We start from the raw sequence: 16,910 nt of genomic DNA on the forward strand, positions 1-16,910 counted from the left end.
AAAAAAAAACCTGAAAGGAAAAAACCCTATGTAAAATCTTATCCTAAATTCTATTTTTTGCATCTCAAAAGCTGAAGAGGCAAGATAGGATATCATCTGGTCATCTTCTTTTCTTAGTGAAAGGCTACAACTACAGTTCATGTAATGCTCAGCTAAGCATGGTGAGGGGATGGAAGAGTGAGAAAGAAATGAAATATATTCTTAGTAATGGAAAAAAAAGAGAGAAGAAAAGTCAACTTCAGAGGCCCTTTGAGCCATTCTGGGCCTTGGAAAGAACTGGAGATTCGAGGAGCCATTTGGGGTGAGTACAAGACACAGCCAGCAGCTGGGGTGACTGCAGCCTGGGCAGGGTAGGGCAGGATGGGGGCACTCCCTCCTCATCCATTTGAGTCAGACTGATCATTCATTTCCAATCTTCTGGGTTTGAGAGAAAAGGCTGGAAAGCTGGCTTTCCAACTGTATCCCTGCCTCATCCAGAAGCAGGTGCTTGTTATGAGGCTGGTGTGGTGAGCAGTCCCCATTCAAAGAGAACGGTGATTGACAAGCAGGGTCTCCTGGGAGGGGTGTCTAGGTGCTGCTACCTCTGAAGAGCCCACTGGGCCCCTATCCTGCAGCATTGAGGTCTTTTCTCCTTGATTTCAGAGGAATCCCTGCTCTCTGATAAACCTTTAAGCCACATTTTCTATGAGACACAAAGACCCCAGTGGAGTCTTCCAAACATGGTAAAGACTTTCACAGGATGAGAAGGTTCTAGTCACTTTTAGCTTTCCATCCTCTGCACCACTCCAGGACGGAAGAAAGCTGTGTACAAACTAGTTTCCCTTGGTCCTTCTGATTTGATCCCAAACTTCAGAATCTGCCAATCATGATCCTGGGAAGAATCAGCCACAAATGTAGGGGGGGAGCTAACATATGAGACCCAACTTATTGGCCAATTACACCCAGGTGGGGACTGGCTTGAGCTTGCAGTTTGGGCAAGTGTTGGTTCATCCCTAAGCCTTGCTTTCCTCTTCCTGGCAACACATCCTTCTGGTCAGGTCTCTGCTCCAAGAGTGAAGAAATGACAGAAACTTCTCTAGTTTCACCTGGAAGCCTGGATGAGAGGTGAGGAGGGCAGAAGCTGGACAGAGCCAAACTCCAGGACTTTTGTCTCCCCTCTGGAGGCTGCTGCATGTATGTACAAGGAGATTGAAGTGGGTGGGAAAGGGCAGGGAGTCATCTGGAAGTGGCATTGGTGGAGGCGGGAAGGGGGCAGGAGGACCCAGGACCCACTGCCTGCCATCTCCACAGAGCTTCTTGGGCCCCAGCACCATGCGGCACTGCCCGTAAAAATGTTTCTTGGATGCTGTGTCCTTGATCCTCCTGAGCCGCTTCCTCCAAGAGAAAAATGCAGAGCATCCTAAGTACAGTTTATCCATGGTGAGTTCCAGAGGTGGAGCTTGGACTCCTAACCCTAACCCTTTGGGGGTGGGGGGTGGGTATATTTTCAGTTACACAAACAGTCTAAAGTCACCATGGAAGTTCTAAGAGGAATGCTGTTGAAGAATCAGGAGAGGGTTAGAGAAAAGATAATAGTGAACTAGCCTTGAAATATGTGTCGGGTTTGAATAAAGGTGAGGAAGACAAGGGGGCATTTTCCATGTGCAGAGAGCAGCCAAGGCCATGCTGTTTGGTGGGGTTGGCCCATGGGCAGCCTGCCTAGGTGAGGTCACATCCCTCTCCAGAGCCAGAGCCATCATAATTCCCATCCATCACATGCAGGAAACCCCCCAAAAATGCCCCAATTATAGCCCCTGCACGTGGAGACCACCAATCCAGCACAGGTCACATGCAAGCCCCAGGGTCCAGGTTTTCCTCCAGAGCACAGCCTAAGTGGATGTGGGCAGGTGAGTCAGAGATGTGTGTATGTGTGCACAGAATTGAGCCAAAGAAAGGACTTTAGAATGGAGGTACCATGTGTAACTTCCTTGGGGACAGAACTGGCTTTCAACATCTGCCACAGAACCTAGCACAGTCCACGCCGAGTTAGGTGATGTCTGCCAGCCTGATAATGGAAGGGGTTAGATGTGGGCCATGGCAGGCATGGGCCCCTTCTCACTCTGCACAAGCCCAGGACTTTCCCATAAGCATTCTGCACAACACCCGAGGGGCCCCTCCATTGACTCTGGGTCCCACCACCGCTTCTGAAAAGCCCTGTGTGCCCCCATGATGAGGGGGATAGTGGTTGACTATATCCTGGGGCTTGCCTGGCATGGCCTCAAAAGGGAATCTGACCCGCAACCGACTCCAGAGATCTAAGGAAAAATCTCAGAGCTGATGCTTATCTTACTCTGAGCAGGAGGGAAAGAAGGTGGTACTGGGGCAGCTAGATGAGAAGCAAAGCATTTCTGAAATCAAGAACCTTCTGAAGACCTTCAAGGACTTGCAGAAAACCTCCCCTTTACTCCAACATGCCGAGTACAGATTCCTGGTGGGAGCCCCTCCCCAGGAAAAGAGTGAGTACATGGGAGGCAGGGATCAGACTGGGGGAAGGTGAGACAAGGTACTATTCTGCCAAGAAAGAGGAAGGGCAGAGCTCCAGCTGTGGCACAACAGGATAGGTGGTGTCTGCAGCACTAGGACGCAGGTTTGGGCCCCGGCCCGGCCCAGTGGTTTAAAGGACTCCCACTGCTACAGCTGTGGCGTAGGAAGCTCACACACATGGCTGTGATCTGATCCCTGGCCTGGGAACTCTGTATACCTAGGGGTGGCCAAAAAGAGGGGGTGAAGAGGGGAAATGATCTGGCAAGGAAGATGGGTGCTCAGAGGCAGGGCCACCCTGCAGAACTGGAATGCGGGGCAGGTTATAAGCCCAAGTGCATTTTCTTCCTGCTGCCACCCCCTTAAATGACAAATGTCCAGAGGCTCAGAATGGCTGGTAAGGAGGCGCTCATCCAAGTTCCCATTGTGGCCGAGTGGTTAATGAACCCAACTAGGATCCATGAGGATGCAGGGTCCATTTCTGGCCTTGCTCAGTGGGTTAAGGATCCGGCATTGCAATGAGCTGTGGTGTAGATCACAAACACAGCTTGGATCCTGCATTGCTGTGGCTGTGGCTGTGTTGTAGGCTGACAGTGGTAGCTTTGATTTGACCCCTAGCCTATGTCCATATGCCTCAGGTGTGGCCCCCTCAGCGAAACTCGCTCAGGGCAGGGAGCACAGGAATCATGGGCACAAGAGTGCCACAACCCTTGGGTCCAGCCCTGGATCCTCCAATCCAGGCCTGGTGGCTCCTCAGTCACTGAGATGATGCTGAGATCAAGGCCAGCAAACTTCCCTTTGGTACCTGACAGCCTTTCCCCTCAGAGGGAGCCTTGTCCCCGCAAGGACTCCCCAGCAGCCTTTCCAAGTAGTGATCAAAGAAACCACCTGACTACTGTGCAGAGATGAGCTCTCCCAGAAAAGGGAACTGTGAGTTTGGCCCAGGTCCTGGTCTCGGGGGCAGCCATGGGCAGAGGGGCCTGGGAGCAACTCAACTCTCACTCCCCTCCACACTCCCCAGAGCTGCTGACTGTGGGCATCTCCTCAATGCAGCATCCCCAAGGGACCCGTCTGCTGAACAGCCTGCAACTTCTGTTCCAGGCTTCCTCAGAACCAGAGCTGGAGTGTATCGTGGTGCTGGTCTGCCTGTCCAACTCTGAGCTGGAATGGCTCAGCCAGGTTGCGGCCAACATCTCAGACCTCTTCAGAGGACACATTGAGGCCCAGCAGCTGCTCGTAGTCCACGGCCACCTTGGCGGCCCCCCTCTCCCAGAAGATCTGGGTGAGGCTCATCCGCCCTTGCCCCGCAAAGGCCTTCACAACCAGCAGAAAAGGGATCTGGCCCTCCTCATGAACTTGGCCACCAACTTCTCTGAATACTTTCTGCTGCTGGAAGACCAGGTTTCTCTCATTTCCAAGTTTATCTCAACCAACTATTGGGTGTTATTAGCCTGGAAAAACCTCCCTTGGGTGATCCTGGACTTCTCCAACCTGAGCCTCTCCGGGAAAGTCTTCCACACCAGCGACCTCCCCCGCCTGAACTCTCTCTTCCGCCTTTTCCAAAAGGACACTCCAATGCACCTGCTTCTCTCTGAATTCCGTCTTCTTTTGGCCCAACCCATGCCAATCCATTTTAGTTCCTTGGTCCTCGACCAAACACATTCTGAGCTTGAGGACTTCTGCTTTCCTGGAAAGAAGAAGAGGGTCTTTGGTAAACCAGACAACCCCACTGCCAGCATCATCACAGACATGCTGACCATATCAGACAATGTACCACAGTATGCTTACACGCTGAACAAGGAGTGCAACTCCACCTTCAATCCCATGAAAGGCAACCACCTGACAGTGATTTTGGAGAGGCCACACAAAGTCATCCGATCGAGGTGCTGACAGGTTCCAACAAACAAGGCAGTACCAGCTGGAGCAAGGGCAGGTGGAGCTGGGCTTTTACCCCCTGGAGGATTTCAAAGGCTGTGCCCGCTATACCCTGCTGGGACCACTGGTAGATGGACATTTGGACCAGATAGTATCTTATGAAGAAGCCTCCGCAGAGCAGTTGAGTTGCATCCGGCTGCTGGTGCTAGCACCCCAGGAGTCCTGGCTCCTGATCAGGCAGATTAAAGTCTGGACCAGCAAGTATGAGGAAGAGAAGTTGTAGACAGCTCAGTGGGAATCTGGAAGGACAGGGTTTGGAAATGGAGTCTATGTGGTGAGCAAGAAATAAAGCTAGAAATTTTGATCGAGGGCTGCTCACTCTGACTTGGGTGACCATTAATTTGTTGTTCTCACTGGGACATTTTGAGAAGGGAAGGAAGCTCCAGTAAAAACTACACTGGAGGAGTTCCTATTGTGGCACAGCAGAAACAAATGAGACTGGGAACCATGAGTTCAGGTTCAATCCCTGGCCTTGCTCAGTGGGTGAAGATTCTGGTGTTGCCATGAGCTGTGGTGTAGGTTGCAGATGTGGCATTGCTATGGCTGTGGTGTAGACTGCAGGTTCAATCCCTGGCCTTGCTCAGTGGGTTAAGATTCTGGTGTTGCCATGAGCTGTGGTGTAGGTTGCAGATGTGGCATTGCTATGGCTGTGGTGTAGGCTGGCTGCTGTAGCTCTGATTGGACCTGTAGCCTGGGAACCTCCAGATGCCACCAGTGCAGCCCTAAAAAAACAAATAACAAAGATCATACAAACAAAAAACTACACTAGACCACAGACATAAACCAGGATTGTCCCAGACAAGCTGAGATGTAAGGTCACTCCAATTCTTCTTTTGTAGGATGCTCAAGACAGAGGCCACAGTCTGATAAAGGACACAAATCAGACACTAGCCTTCAGCTTCTTAAAGCCAGAGGGAGGGAAGGGATCTGCCTGAACTGCCTCAATTCTTAGCTACACACAAGGATAACACCCCAAGATCTTCCTGGGAAAGAAGTGCAGCAGTCTTGATAGCTCCATGATCATGGAGCAGAGACTGACTTTGGCTCATGTCTACAGACCTGTCTCAGCCTCTTCCAGATGCTATAGCAGAATGCCATCAATTGAGTGGCTTAGGAACAGCATAGCTTTGTTTCTTACGGTTCTGGAGGCCAGAGTCCTGGATCAAGGTTCTGGTGGATTCCGTGTTTGGCAAGAGCCAGCCTCTCAGTTCACAGACTCCATCTTTCCACGCTGTCCTCACAGGTGCCTGCCCAAGGGGGTGAGTGAGCTGTCTGGCTTCTTGTCTGAGAACACTCATCCCATTCCTGAGGGCTCCTCCCTAAAGGCCTAATCACCTCCCAAAGACTCCACCTCCTAAAACCCCTGGGGGCACAGATTCCAACATGTGGATCCTGGGGGGACATATTTAGACAATAGAAAGACTCAAGCCTCCAATGCATCAAGGTTAAGTCCTTGCTGGAGCAAAGTTGTCTTAGCTGGGATTCAGGAATAGATGTTTCTAGGATTTATGAATCTCCTAGAACTGTGTGCGAAATTTGGTATGAATGCACACGTGCATTATTTTTCTTTCTTTCCTTTTTTTTTCTTTTGCTTTTTAGGGCCACATTCATGGCATATGGAGGTTCCCAAGCTAGGGGCCCAATCGGAGCTATAGCTGCTGGCCTACACCACAGCCACAACAACATGGGATCTGAGCCGCCATCTGTGACCTACACCACAGCTCATGGCAATGCCAGATCCTTAACCCACTGAGCAAGGCCAGGGATTGAACACATGTCCTCATGGATTGTAGTCAGGTTCTTAACACACTGAGCCACAATGGGAACCCCTATTCACCCTATCTTTAACTGCACTGAAACCTTAAGTTTGCAGAGTTCCCTTCATGGCTCAGTGGTTAACAAACCCAGCTAGGATCCATGAGGATGTGGGTTCAATCCCTGGCCTCACTCAGTGGGTGAAGAATCTCTCATTGATGTGAGCTGTGGTGTAGGTCACAGACATGGCTCGGAGCCCATGTTGCTGTGGCTGTGGGATAGGCTGGCATCTGTAGCTCCAATTCGACCCCTAGCCTGGGAACCCTCCATATGCCTTGGGTGCAGTCCTAGAAAGAAAAAAAAGGGGGGGGTGACACAGAATGTTTCTTGTACCCAGGAGCCCCACAGGGCCTCGTCCAGTTTCAGAATCTATGGGGGACTCCGGTTCAATCTCTGGCCTCACTCGGTGGGTCAGGGGTCTGGTGTTACTGTGGCTATGGTGTATGCTGGCAGCTGTAGCTCCGATTTAACCCCTAGCCTTGGAACCTCCATATACCACAGGTGCTGCCCTATAAAGCAAATAAAATAAAATAAAATAAATGGTGTAGTCATATAAGGGAATAATAATCAGTAATAAAAATGAACAAACTATGATCACAACATGGATAAATCTCATAATCACAACACAAAAGAAGTTAGATGCAAAGGAATACATACCATATAATCCCATTTATATAAATTCCTAAAAGAGGCAAAACCAGTTTGTGGCTGGAAGTCTGGACAGTGGTTGCATCTGAGAGTTGGGGAGTGGGTGTGAGTACAGAAGTTTCTGAGGAGCTGGCAACCACCTACTTCCTGATCTGTGTGGGTGTGTTGACTTGGTGAAAACTTGACATCTGCCTAGCGGCTGATAAGGGGTAAAAATCTGATTAGATTGAGTCTAAGAGCACTGCAGGAGGAGAAATTGGAAGCAGAAAAACTGGAAACAGCGATTTGGAGGAGTTTTGCTGCCAAGGAAGACAGAAAAATCCCCACATGATGCATTCTTTATATTTTGCATAGTGAAGAGCAGCAGAGGAAATGGAGAAGACAAAAGATTTCTTTCTTTTTGAAGAATGCAGGGGGTGGAGTTCCTGTCGTGGCTGAGAGGAAACGAACCTGAGTAGTATCCATGAGGACACAGGTTCGATCCCTGCCCTGGCTCAGTGGGTTAAGGATCTGGGGTTGCCATGAGCTGTGGTGTAGGTCATAAATGCGGCTTGGATCCTGCTGTTGCTGTGGTGTAGGCCAGCAGCTATAGCTCCGATTTGATGCCTAGCCTAGGAACCTTCATATGCCATGCGTGCAGCCCTTAAAAAAAAAAAAAAAAAGACAGAATGCAGGGGGTAGTGACCTAGTAAGGCATGAAGAGCTGATGCTAGAGAAGACAGAAAGCAGAGCTACTAGAGCGACATCTTTTTTTTTTCTTTTTTGGTCTTTTGTCCTTTTAGGGCCACATCCATGGCATGTGGAGGTTCCCAGGCTAGGGGTCTAATCAGAGCTGCTGCTGCTGGCCTACACCACAGCCACAGCAATGAGGGATCTGAGCCTCACCTTCAACCTACACCAAAGCTCACAGCAACACTGGATCCTTAACCGACTGAGCAAGGCCAGTGATTGAACCTGAGTCCTCATGGATACTAGTCAGATTCATTGCTGCTGAGCCACGACAAGAACTCCTGCTCTTTCTCTTAACATTAGGCACAAAGCAAGATGCCCACTCTTACCACTCCTTCACAACACTGCACTGGACGTCGTAGTGCAATAAGGCAAGAAAAAAGAAACGGCATAGGGACTGAAAAGGAAGAAACACGGCTGTCCCCTGGAGCTCCCTGGTGGACTAGCACTTAAGAATTCAGTGTTGTCACTGCTGTGGCTCTGGTTGGATCCCTGGCCTGGGAAATTCGGCATGCTGTGGGTGCAGCCAAACAAAAATGAAAACAAAAATCCCACAACTATCCCTATTTCCAGATGACATGATTTTCTATATAGAAAATTCCAAGAAATCTACAAAAAAAATCCCTTGAACTAATGAATGAGTTTAGCAAAGTCACAGAATACAACGTCAACCCACAGAAATAATTGTTTCTATAGACTAATAAAGAACGACTGGAAATCAAAATCTTAATAAAGGAATAACATTTAAATTAGCACCCCCTTAAGTTCCCTGTTGGTTAAGCAGGTTAATAATCCAGCATTGTCAGTGCTGTGGGCTCTGGAGCAACTCTGGCACAGGTTCAATCCCTGGGTGGGGAACTTCAACATGATGAAAGTACAGCAGAAAAAAAAAATAGCACCACCTGGAGTTCCCATCGTGGTGCAGTGGTTAATGAATCCAATTAGGATCCATGAGGTTGGGGATTCTATCCCTGGCCTTGCTCAGTGGGTTAAGGATCTGGTGTTGCTGTGGGCTGCAGTGATGGTCACAGACAAGTCTTGGATCCTGAGTTGCAGTGGCTTTGGCGTAAGCTGGTGGCTGCAGCTCCAATTAGACCCCTAGCCTGGGAACCTCCATATGCAGCAGGAAGCAGCCCTAGAAAAGGCAAAAAAAAAAAAAAAAAAAAAACAAAAAACAAAACCTCGCTGTTATAGACTGAATTGTATTCTCCCACATTCATATGTTGACGTCCAGCCCTAGACCTTAGAATGTGATGGATTGCAGAGTCTTTTTTTTTTTTTTTTTTTTGTCTTTTCTAGGGCTGCACCCATAGCACATGGAGGCTCCCAGGCTACGGGTCTAATCAGAGCTGTAGCTGCCAGCCTACACCACAGCCACAGCAATATGGGATCCAAGCCACATCTGCAACCTACACCACAGCTCATGGCAACAACGGATCCTTGACCCACTGATGGAGGCCAGAGATCAAACCCACAACCTCATAGTTCCTAGTAGGATTTGTTAAACATTGAGCCAGGACAGGACCTCCAGAGATAGTCTTTAAAGAGATAAAATGTACCCCAGATATTTATTTTTTCTCAGCTTATAAATAAGCATTATCATACTGAGTAATACTGGAACACAAGACATAAGGCAAAATTACTAATACTGATCCTGTATTTATTTAAAATTTTGTATTGTGTTCATCGTCATGAATTTTTGCATTAATTGTGATTTTTAAAATATATTGCATTCATTATTTCTCTTGAAAAAAAAGAAATAAAATGAAGTCATAGAGTTGGGCCTAAATCCAATATGACTGGTGTCCTTATAAGAAAAGGAATTTAGGTCAAAACATGCGTGGACAGAAGACCATGCGAAGACATAGAAGATGGGCATCTACAAGCCATGGAGAGACGCCTCAGGAGAAACCACCAGCCAATGTCGATCTGGCTGGGAAACTGTATGGAAAAAAAAATGGCCATCTTCGCAAAGGTGTGGCTCCAGGCTCTAGGGGTCTATTTCTGACTCTTGCCTGTGCTTCTGCTGCCAACAGAGCTCAACACTAAGTTCCTAAATGAGCATCAGTACCATCTCCAGAATCATTGCAGCAGCTGACACTTGGTTAGTGTTTTGCTCACTCCACTCCCCTTTCCCCACCTGGCTTGGGTCCTCCAGGTTGTGTGGTGCCCCCAGGGTATGGCTTCTGTGCCCCCAGACATTTGTAAGACTCAGCAGCCTCCCTCCATCCTGCAGGATTTGCTCACATCTCCTCTGAGCAAATACTAATCTTTTCCCCATCACCCAGGCCCTCAATCACTACGAAGGCTCTGGCAGTCATTGGCACAAGTTCCTGCACTGGGGAGTTTTTGGTGGAAGGGCTCCAGCTGGGGCATCAGTGGGGCAGTCCTCCCCACCCAATAGTTTCTTGGGACGCCAGCAGGAAGCAAGGCACTTTTGCCCTCTCAAAACATCCCATAGTATTTTGAAAGGTAACAGGAATGCAGCCAGTCCACAGCAGCCCTTTTGTATCTGTGCACGTGGTCCCCAGGCAAACATGTCTACCTCTCTGCCTGCATCAACAGCAGTCTTGTCATCAGGCCCTACACTCCCATCACCAGCGATGAGGACCAAGGCTATGTGGATCGTGTCATCAAGGTAAGGAGGGTAGGAAGGAGCTCCAGGAGCCCCTCACCCTCCTCTCTCTGGGATTTGTAGAAACTTCCAAGATGTATTTGATAGCAGGAGATGCATGTCATTTGGGGACATGGGGAGAGTATGTGGACTGGGAAAAGAGCACCTGTGTCATTCCTGCCCAGCTCCAGGCAGGTTCTAGTCAACAGGGGCCTCAGAAACCAGGGACATTCCAAATAAAATTCTTCCCGTTCTATCTTAACAGGTCTACTTGAAGGGCATGCACCCCAAATTTCCTGAGGGTGGAAAGGTGTCTCTGTACCAGAATAGCCTGAAGCTTGGGGATGTGGTGGCGATTTGAGGGTCCAGTGGGTTGCTTACTTACACTGGGAAAGGTAATGGCCCAGCTTCCACTCCAGTGCCCCTGGTCCTCCATACACAGTGTGGCTCTGAGTGTTCATGTGCCTGTGCGCAGGGATAAGGGCGGGTGGCCGCTCCTACAGACACAGCACTGAAACCATTGGAGGTATGTTCTTCAGTCCCATTTGCTGCAGAGATCCATTCCCTCCCTGTCCCCATGAATTCACCAGGCCTGACAGCTGTGGCGATGACTAAAACAAACCAGATCCTTAACTCTCTGAGTGAGGCCAGGGATCAAACCTGCAGCCTCATGCATCCTAGTTGGATTCATTTCCACTGTGCCATGATGGGAACTCCCAGTTTGTCTTATTTATGCTTTATTAATAATTGACTATCAAATTTTATTTTGCCCATATGTTTACTTAATTCTCCTGAGTCTGATGGCTGAGTTTATAAACAGTAGCTCTTACTCAGGCTGATGATCCTCCGTGTGCCCCCTGCAGCACACCAGTATCATGGAAATGGTTTCACTGGTCACTGAACAATCTCAATGGGTTTGCTGGGTACTAGTTTCCTCTGGAATAATAGCTACTTTCCCATTTGGCTGATTTTAGGAGTGGAACCAAAACTGGTCCCTGATGGAGTTAAGAATCATATTTTTGTGAGCTCTGCATTGATTCAACAGCTAGTTCTCCAGCAAGCCATGCTAATAGAGGAAGGGGCTGGAATTAGGTTTTGCGTGCTCTTTTATGTTGTTATTGTGTTACAGAGGTGGAGTCTTCACTCCTGGAGCAGGCTTCTGCAGAACAAAGTGAACAAAGTTGATCAAAAGACTCAACCAATGTGGTATTGAATTTAGTGTCATTAGCAGCTCTGAAGTCTAAATAGGTGAATATTTAACTGAAGTCATAAAGAGCACGAAATAACAGCTTTTTAATTTGGTATTTGAAATTCTATAATCCTTCCTGACTATATGTGGAGAAGATTGTCAATCTAAAATATGTGTACCATAAAAGCAGGAAATTGTACTTGCTTAACATAAATTTCAGATCGTAGCTGATTTGTGATTTGATTGCTTATGAGAGAAAACTAGTATTTGACTGACTTTTTCATTGAAGAATTTATGGTCAGTTTTTATAGGGAAGCTGGTAGATCCAAGGGTAGGATGGGTGGCTGTGTGTTGCTGACACATCTCTTGATGAAACACCCAGGCTTGTGGTCATATCAGGCAGTAACTGTGTTTTTCTTGCCATAATAATGAATGCCATCTCACTTTCCCATGAGTTTGACTGCAAAGTGTAGGCCTTTGCTATTTTAGCCTAGTTTTTCACCCATCTGTGCTGGCTAAGTTAAATAATAAAGGATTATTGATTAAACAGTGGTTTTGTGTTAGGATGTGCCTGTGTATTTGAGTAGTGGTAGAAATGTGTTTCCTAAGTAGTCTATGTACTGCTAATAATGGGCTCGTCATTCATCATTTTCCCTGGTTCTGTAACTGTGTTGAGTTTTAAGGATATAGCTGGTAAATTTTGATTGACTTCCTTTTTTTTTGTCCTTTTCAGGCTGCACCCATGGCATATAGAGGTTCCCAGGCTAGGGGTCAAATCAGAGCTGTAGCAGCTGACCTACACCACAGCCACAGCAACACCAGATCCGAGCTGCATCTGTGACCTACACCACAACTCATGGCAACACCACATCCTCAACCCACTGAGCGAGGCCAGGGATCAAACCTACATCCTCACGCACACTGGTCAGGTCCTTAACCCACTGAGCCACAAAGGGAACTCCCAGGAGTTGTAGTTCTTAACCCTCTCAGCATCATTAGTTTCAAGTCAGCTGATGGAAGCCACAGGACATGACCACTACAGTTGGAGGGTCTTAAATCAAGGCCTTATTTTAAAATAACAGTCATGGAAAGGATTATGTTGGATTTGCTTTTCCTTTGTTTCTGCATTCCCTCCATTTTGTAGTTAGTAACCACCTGAATCTGCCATTTTGAACTTCGGGAATGTCTAGAAGACTAAAACATTTTTCTACAAAAAGCAATGGGGGACACAGCAGGACTTTTGTACCTTGGAGGACCGCACAGGGTCCTGCTTTGTTCAGTGATGTGAGTAGACTCCTATCATGGCAGTAAAAGTATTGTGTGTGGACATGAGTGGGGTGTCCTGGGAGTTCTCCCTTTGGGCTAGAAAGTTGCATTTGAAAGCTGCTACCAGAGGCCTGTCACATAGTCACCTAGGAGCATGTTTGGTTTCAGGAAGTCTGATTGAATGGCCCTTTTCTTACTGCCAACAGGCAAAATTGGTGGGATATCCAAATATTTGAGATTGGTGTGTATTCTTTTAATACTGTAGAAGTTCTGAGGTTTGCAAAGGATTGTCTGGGATGGGAGTTCCCCAATGATGTGGTTTCATATTCATTTCCTTTCCCCTGATCATTAATGAAATGCCTGCTCAGATGCTTTGGTCATTTTTTTTCCAATGCGTTTTCCAATGCATTGTCTTTTATTTTAAAAGTATGTAGTTGTTGGAGTTCCCATCGTGGCACAGCAGAAGCAGATCCAACTAGGAGCCATGAGGTTGCAAGTTTGATCCCTGGCCTCACTCAGTGGGTGGAGGATCTGGCCTTGCCATGAGCTGTGGTGTAGGTCCTAGACATAGCTCAGATATGGTGTTGCTGTGGCTCTGGCATAGGCTGGCAGCTGCAGCTCCTATTGGACCCCTGGCCCAGAACTTAAATATGCCAAAAAAGACCTGAATAAATAAAAAAACCAAATAAATGAATAAGTTGCAGCACTTAGGTATGAATGTGAGTTCAGCACGTGTAATTCTGAAAGGATGGGAGGAGCTGAGCCTCCTAACAAAGACAAAATGGCTAAATAAACTATGGCACACCGACATCCTGGGAGGCATGCTGCCTTATAGATGTTCTTGGGGATATTTACTTGTTGATGGTGATGCTGAATGTAGATAGATAGATGATAGATAGGTAGATGATAGAAAGAAATTAGTGTGTATTATATTTAAGTTAATGTGCAAGACTTCATATTTTACCCTTTAGATTTTTCCTAAATATATATATATATATATATATCTACTCTGAAAACAGAGCCAAATGTACTTGGTAAAAGGATATTTTCCTGTAAATTATTATTTTTATTTTAGTGCTTCCTTTATTCAAATTTATTTCAGGAGCTTTTTCATTTATGTGCACAGTATTCTTGCATTCTTTGCTTTATAAACTCAGGCACTCAACCAGGAGAAGCTTCAAGGGCTGGGCTGACCCAAAGTTCTGTGAACTTTGAAGTTTTCAGCATTACTGGGCCACAGTGAAGGTTAGATTACTTGCCCTCTTCCAGGCTTTAAGGTTAGGTGTAAACTTTCCTGAAAAGCATCAAGAGGGCTAAGCTTCCAAGGGTGAAATCAAATCTGATTCAGTATATTTGCTCCTGTGAAAAACTTCCCCAGCTCAGACCTGTGCTAGCACAAGTTAATCTCAAAGTGGTACCAGAGAAACATTTCATGCATAGAGTTTGGTTGGTTACCTGGGTTGGGGAAACAATAGCAGGTGAAACTATTGTGGGAGAATTGGTGCTTCTGTGCCCATTGGCTTCTGGAAGAAGAGGCAGGGGGTCATGTTTCACAGCAACCACAACCACCGCATCCACAGGCTCTGAGGGGTGGATACAAAGTCTTTTGGGAGAAGAGGGGCCACAGATTTCCCCAGACCCAAACACGGACTCATACAGAGCATGCTTGTGCTCAGCCTTAGATTTCATGTTGGGGCCAACCTGGCTGACTCTGGGGAGGATATAGGTGTTCCCCAGCCAGGGTGGCTGGGGGCAGTGGTGGTGGGAGGAATGAGTGGGGGTATGGTGGGAGTGGTGGCAAGCCACCCCATTCAGAGCCTCAGTATAGCAGCCTTGCCGGGCGGGCGAGCCCAGTTTACTACTGATGCCCATGATGCTGTTGAGCATGGTGATGGAGACTGCCGCGATGCAGTGGTTGGTGTAGGTCTTGGAGAGCTTGGCCACCTTGGAGAGCATCTACATCCTGGTGCCCAGCAAGTTCTTGCTGATGTCTTTGTCCTCGTACCAGGTCATATCGCCCTCGCTGCAGTGGTCACGGGGCAGCTGGAAGAATGCCTTGCAGAGGGGTCTGTGCTTCGACAGGTACTTGACGAAGCTTGTGTAAGGGCAGAACTCGGTTCCTGTCTCATACATGAGGGGCAATTTCTCCTCGTCACTGCTCTTGGCATGCTTCTTGCTCCAAGACAATGAGCACAATTTGTGGTAGGGCCCGAAGTACTTAAGGTAGACGAACTTGCCACCATCCTCATCCATCGCCAGCCCAAAGGAGTCCTTGAGCTCACGCTGGTTCTCACGGCCTCACGTGCAGAAGTACATGCACGTCTCGAACCAGACCTTGTTGAGCAGCCTGAAGGGCATGTTGGTGCTGAAGATGCTGGAGATTTAGAGCTTGCCCAGGTCGGCCCCCGTGATGGATTGCTTCTGCACCTCTGGCGGGGCACCCTGTTCCTCGAGCTTGCACATGACCACAGCCAGTCAAGTTGGCGCTGCACAGCTTGGGGTCCTTGGTGAGGTCGAGCGTGCGGCAGTAAGGGGACTCATTGAGGTAGTGGTTGAGGGAGCTGTGGATGATGATGAGCAACGACATGCTGTAGAGCTGGCCACTCTTGGAGTGGGCCTCTGCATAGAATGCATAGAACAAGCACAGCACGTGGCACAGAGCCCCCTTGTCCATGGTCTCCAAGTCTGGGCTCTGCGCCTTCTTGCTCAGGTACTCCTGGAAGATGCGCAAATCATAGTGGGTTGCCAGCCGGGTGTTCTTGCTCAGCTGGGCCCGCTCGGGGTCCCATCCCCTGGGCGGCCCACCACAGGCCTGGGGCGCCAGCAGTTGCAGTGGCGCCTAGGGCTTCAGCATAGAGCTCTGGTCCATATTGATCATATGGACCAGCTCAGGCTCCAGCTCCTCCCCAGCCAAGTCCTCAGGCTCCAAGGGCTGGTCCCAGTCCAGCCCCATCTCTTCCTCCTCCTCCTCCTCCAGACCCCCACCTCCACCCTCCTCCTCCTCATCCCCTGTTATCTGCACCTCCTGGATCTCCTTCTCCTCTTCCTCTTCCTCCTCCTCCTCACCAGTGCTGCAGTAGTGCAGGTGGCAGTGGCGGCGGCTGTGGCCCCCAGCACCGTGCTCGCCCTCACCCTCCTCCCCATTGTTCTCCTTGGCAGCAGCGGCAGTGGCGGCGGTGCTGGCGCTGCGGCCCGTGCTGGTGTTACAGCCCCGGCTGCCACGCATTCTCGCCATATTGCTGTCTCTCTGCCTCCTGTAAGTTACTCACCTTCCTAGTGTCTGCCTGGAGAGGATACAACATCTAAATCACAAGAGGAGAGACCTCTGTGGGTGTGCCTGCAGCACTGCTGTCTATGGTAAACAGCCTGCTGCTGACACTTTATAAAAGGAAAACTTTATCTCTCTTCTTGATCTGAAAGTGCCAACCAATGAACACTATCTAAACAATACTAACTCATAAAATGTTACTAAATGAAAAAAAAATCCTGTTACAGTTTATAGAGTAAGATCCCCATTTAAAAAAAATAACACCACACAACTGTGTCTGAAGATACACGAATATGAAAAAGTCTGAAAACTCCCAGGATACCCCATGGTGTATGCCTACTTTCACTGTTGGTACTGTCTCTAGCTTTTGGGACTTGTATAGAAAAGCAGAAAAATACAAATGAAAAGCCAAACATGGGTGTTCCCATCAACGCTTGGTGGAAACAAATCTGACTAGCATCCATGCAGACACAGGTTAAACCCCTGGCCTAGCTCAGTGGGTTAAGGATCCAGCATTGCCTCAAACAGTGGTGTATGTCACAGACATGGCTCGATCTGGCATTGCTATGGCTGTGGCTGTGGTGTAGGCTGGTGGCTACAGCTCCAGTTCAAACCCTAGCCTGGAAACCTCCATGTGGCATGAGTGAGGCCCTAAAAAGAAAAAAGAAAGAAAAAAAGAAAAGCCAAACACAGCCTAGAGAGGTGCTGAGCATAGAATAATGGTGCTCACTGGCAGGGGTTCAGGACACTGCTTTTGGTGCCTGGTAGGCCTGGGTTCAAAGTCAGATTCTGTCATTTACCAGATAAGATTCTGGGCAAGGGGCTTTATAGCTCCAAGTCTCAGTTTCTTCTTCTTTAAATTAGGGTTCATTGTGCTCACCTTACAGTGTTATCAGACCATAAAAGTGATACCATAAAGTCTTTCA

At 48.2% G+C, this 16,910-nt stretch overlaps 1 protein-coding gene and 1 pseudogene across 1 annotated transcript; one reads left to right on the forward strand and one right to left on the reverse strand.

Annotated features, from left to right (window-relative positions):
* Nucleotides 1-1,338: 1,338 nt before the first annotated feature.
* On the forward strand, nucleotides 1,339-4,678 carry LOC146398977 (alpha-1,3-mannosyl-glycoprotein 4-beta-N-acetylglucosaminyltransferase-like protein MGAT4E; the record flags this gene model as incomplete). Its single annotated transcript, XM_084979565.1, is given in 5 exon segments — nucleotides 1,339-1,419; nucleotides 2,339-2,495; nucleotides 3,542-4,396; nucleotides 4,399-4,428; nucleotides 4,431-4,678. Coding segments are annotated over 5 exon segments (1,371 nt in total), but the record flags the coding sequence as incomplete, so codon positions are not given.
* A 5,960-nt stretch (nucleotides 4,679-10,638) lies between these two features.
* Nucleotides 10,639-15,968, reverse strand: LOC146398978 (uncharacterized; annotated as a pseudogene).
* Between the last annotated feature and the right edge of the window lie 942 nt (nucleotides 15,969-16,910).

The sequence above is a fragment of the Sus scrofa genome, chromosome 10 (genome assembly GCF_054392235.1).
Source record: "Sus scrofa isolate SSC_HxYL_T2T_F1_AM1 chromosome 10, Sscrofa_HxYL_maternal_Yorkshire_Landrace_v2.0, whole genome shotgun sequence".
In the NCBI taxonomy this organism is placed as follows: Eukaryota; Metazoa; Chordata; class Mammalia; order Artiodactyla; family Suidae; genus Sus; species Sus scrofa.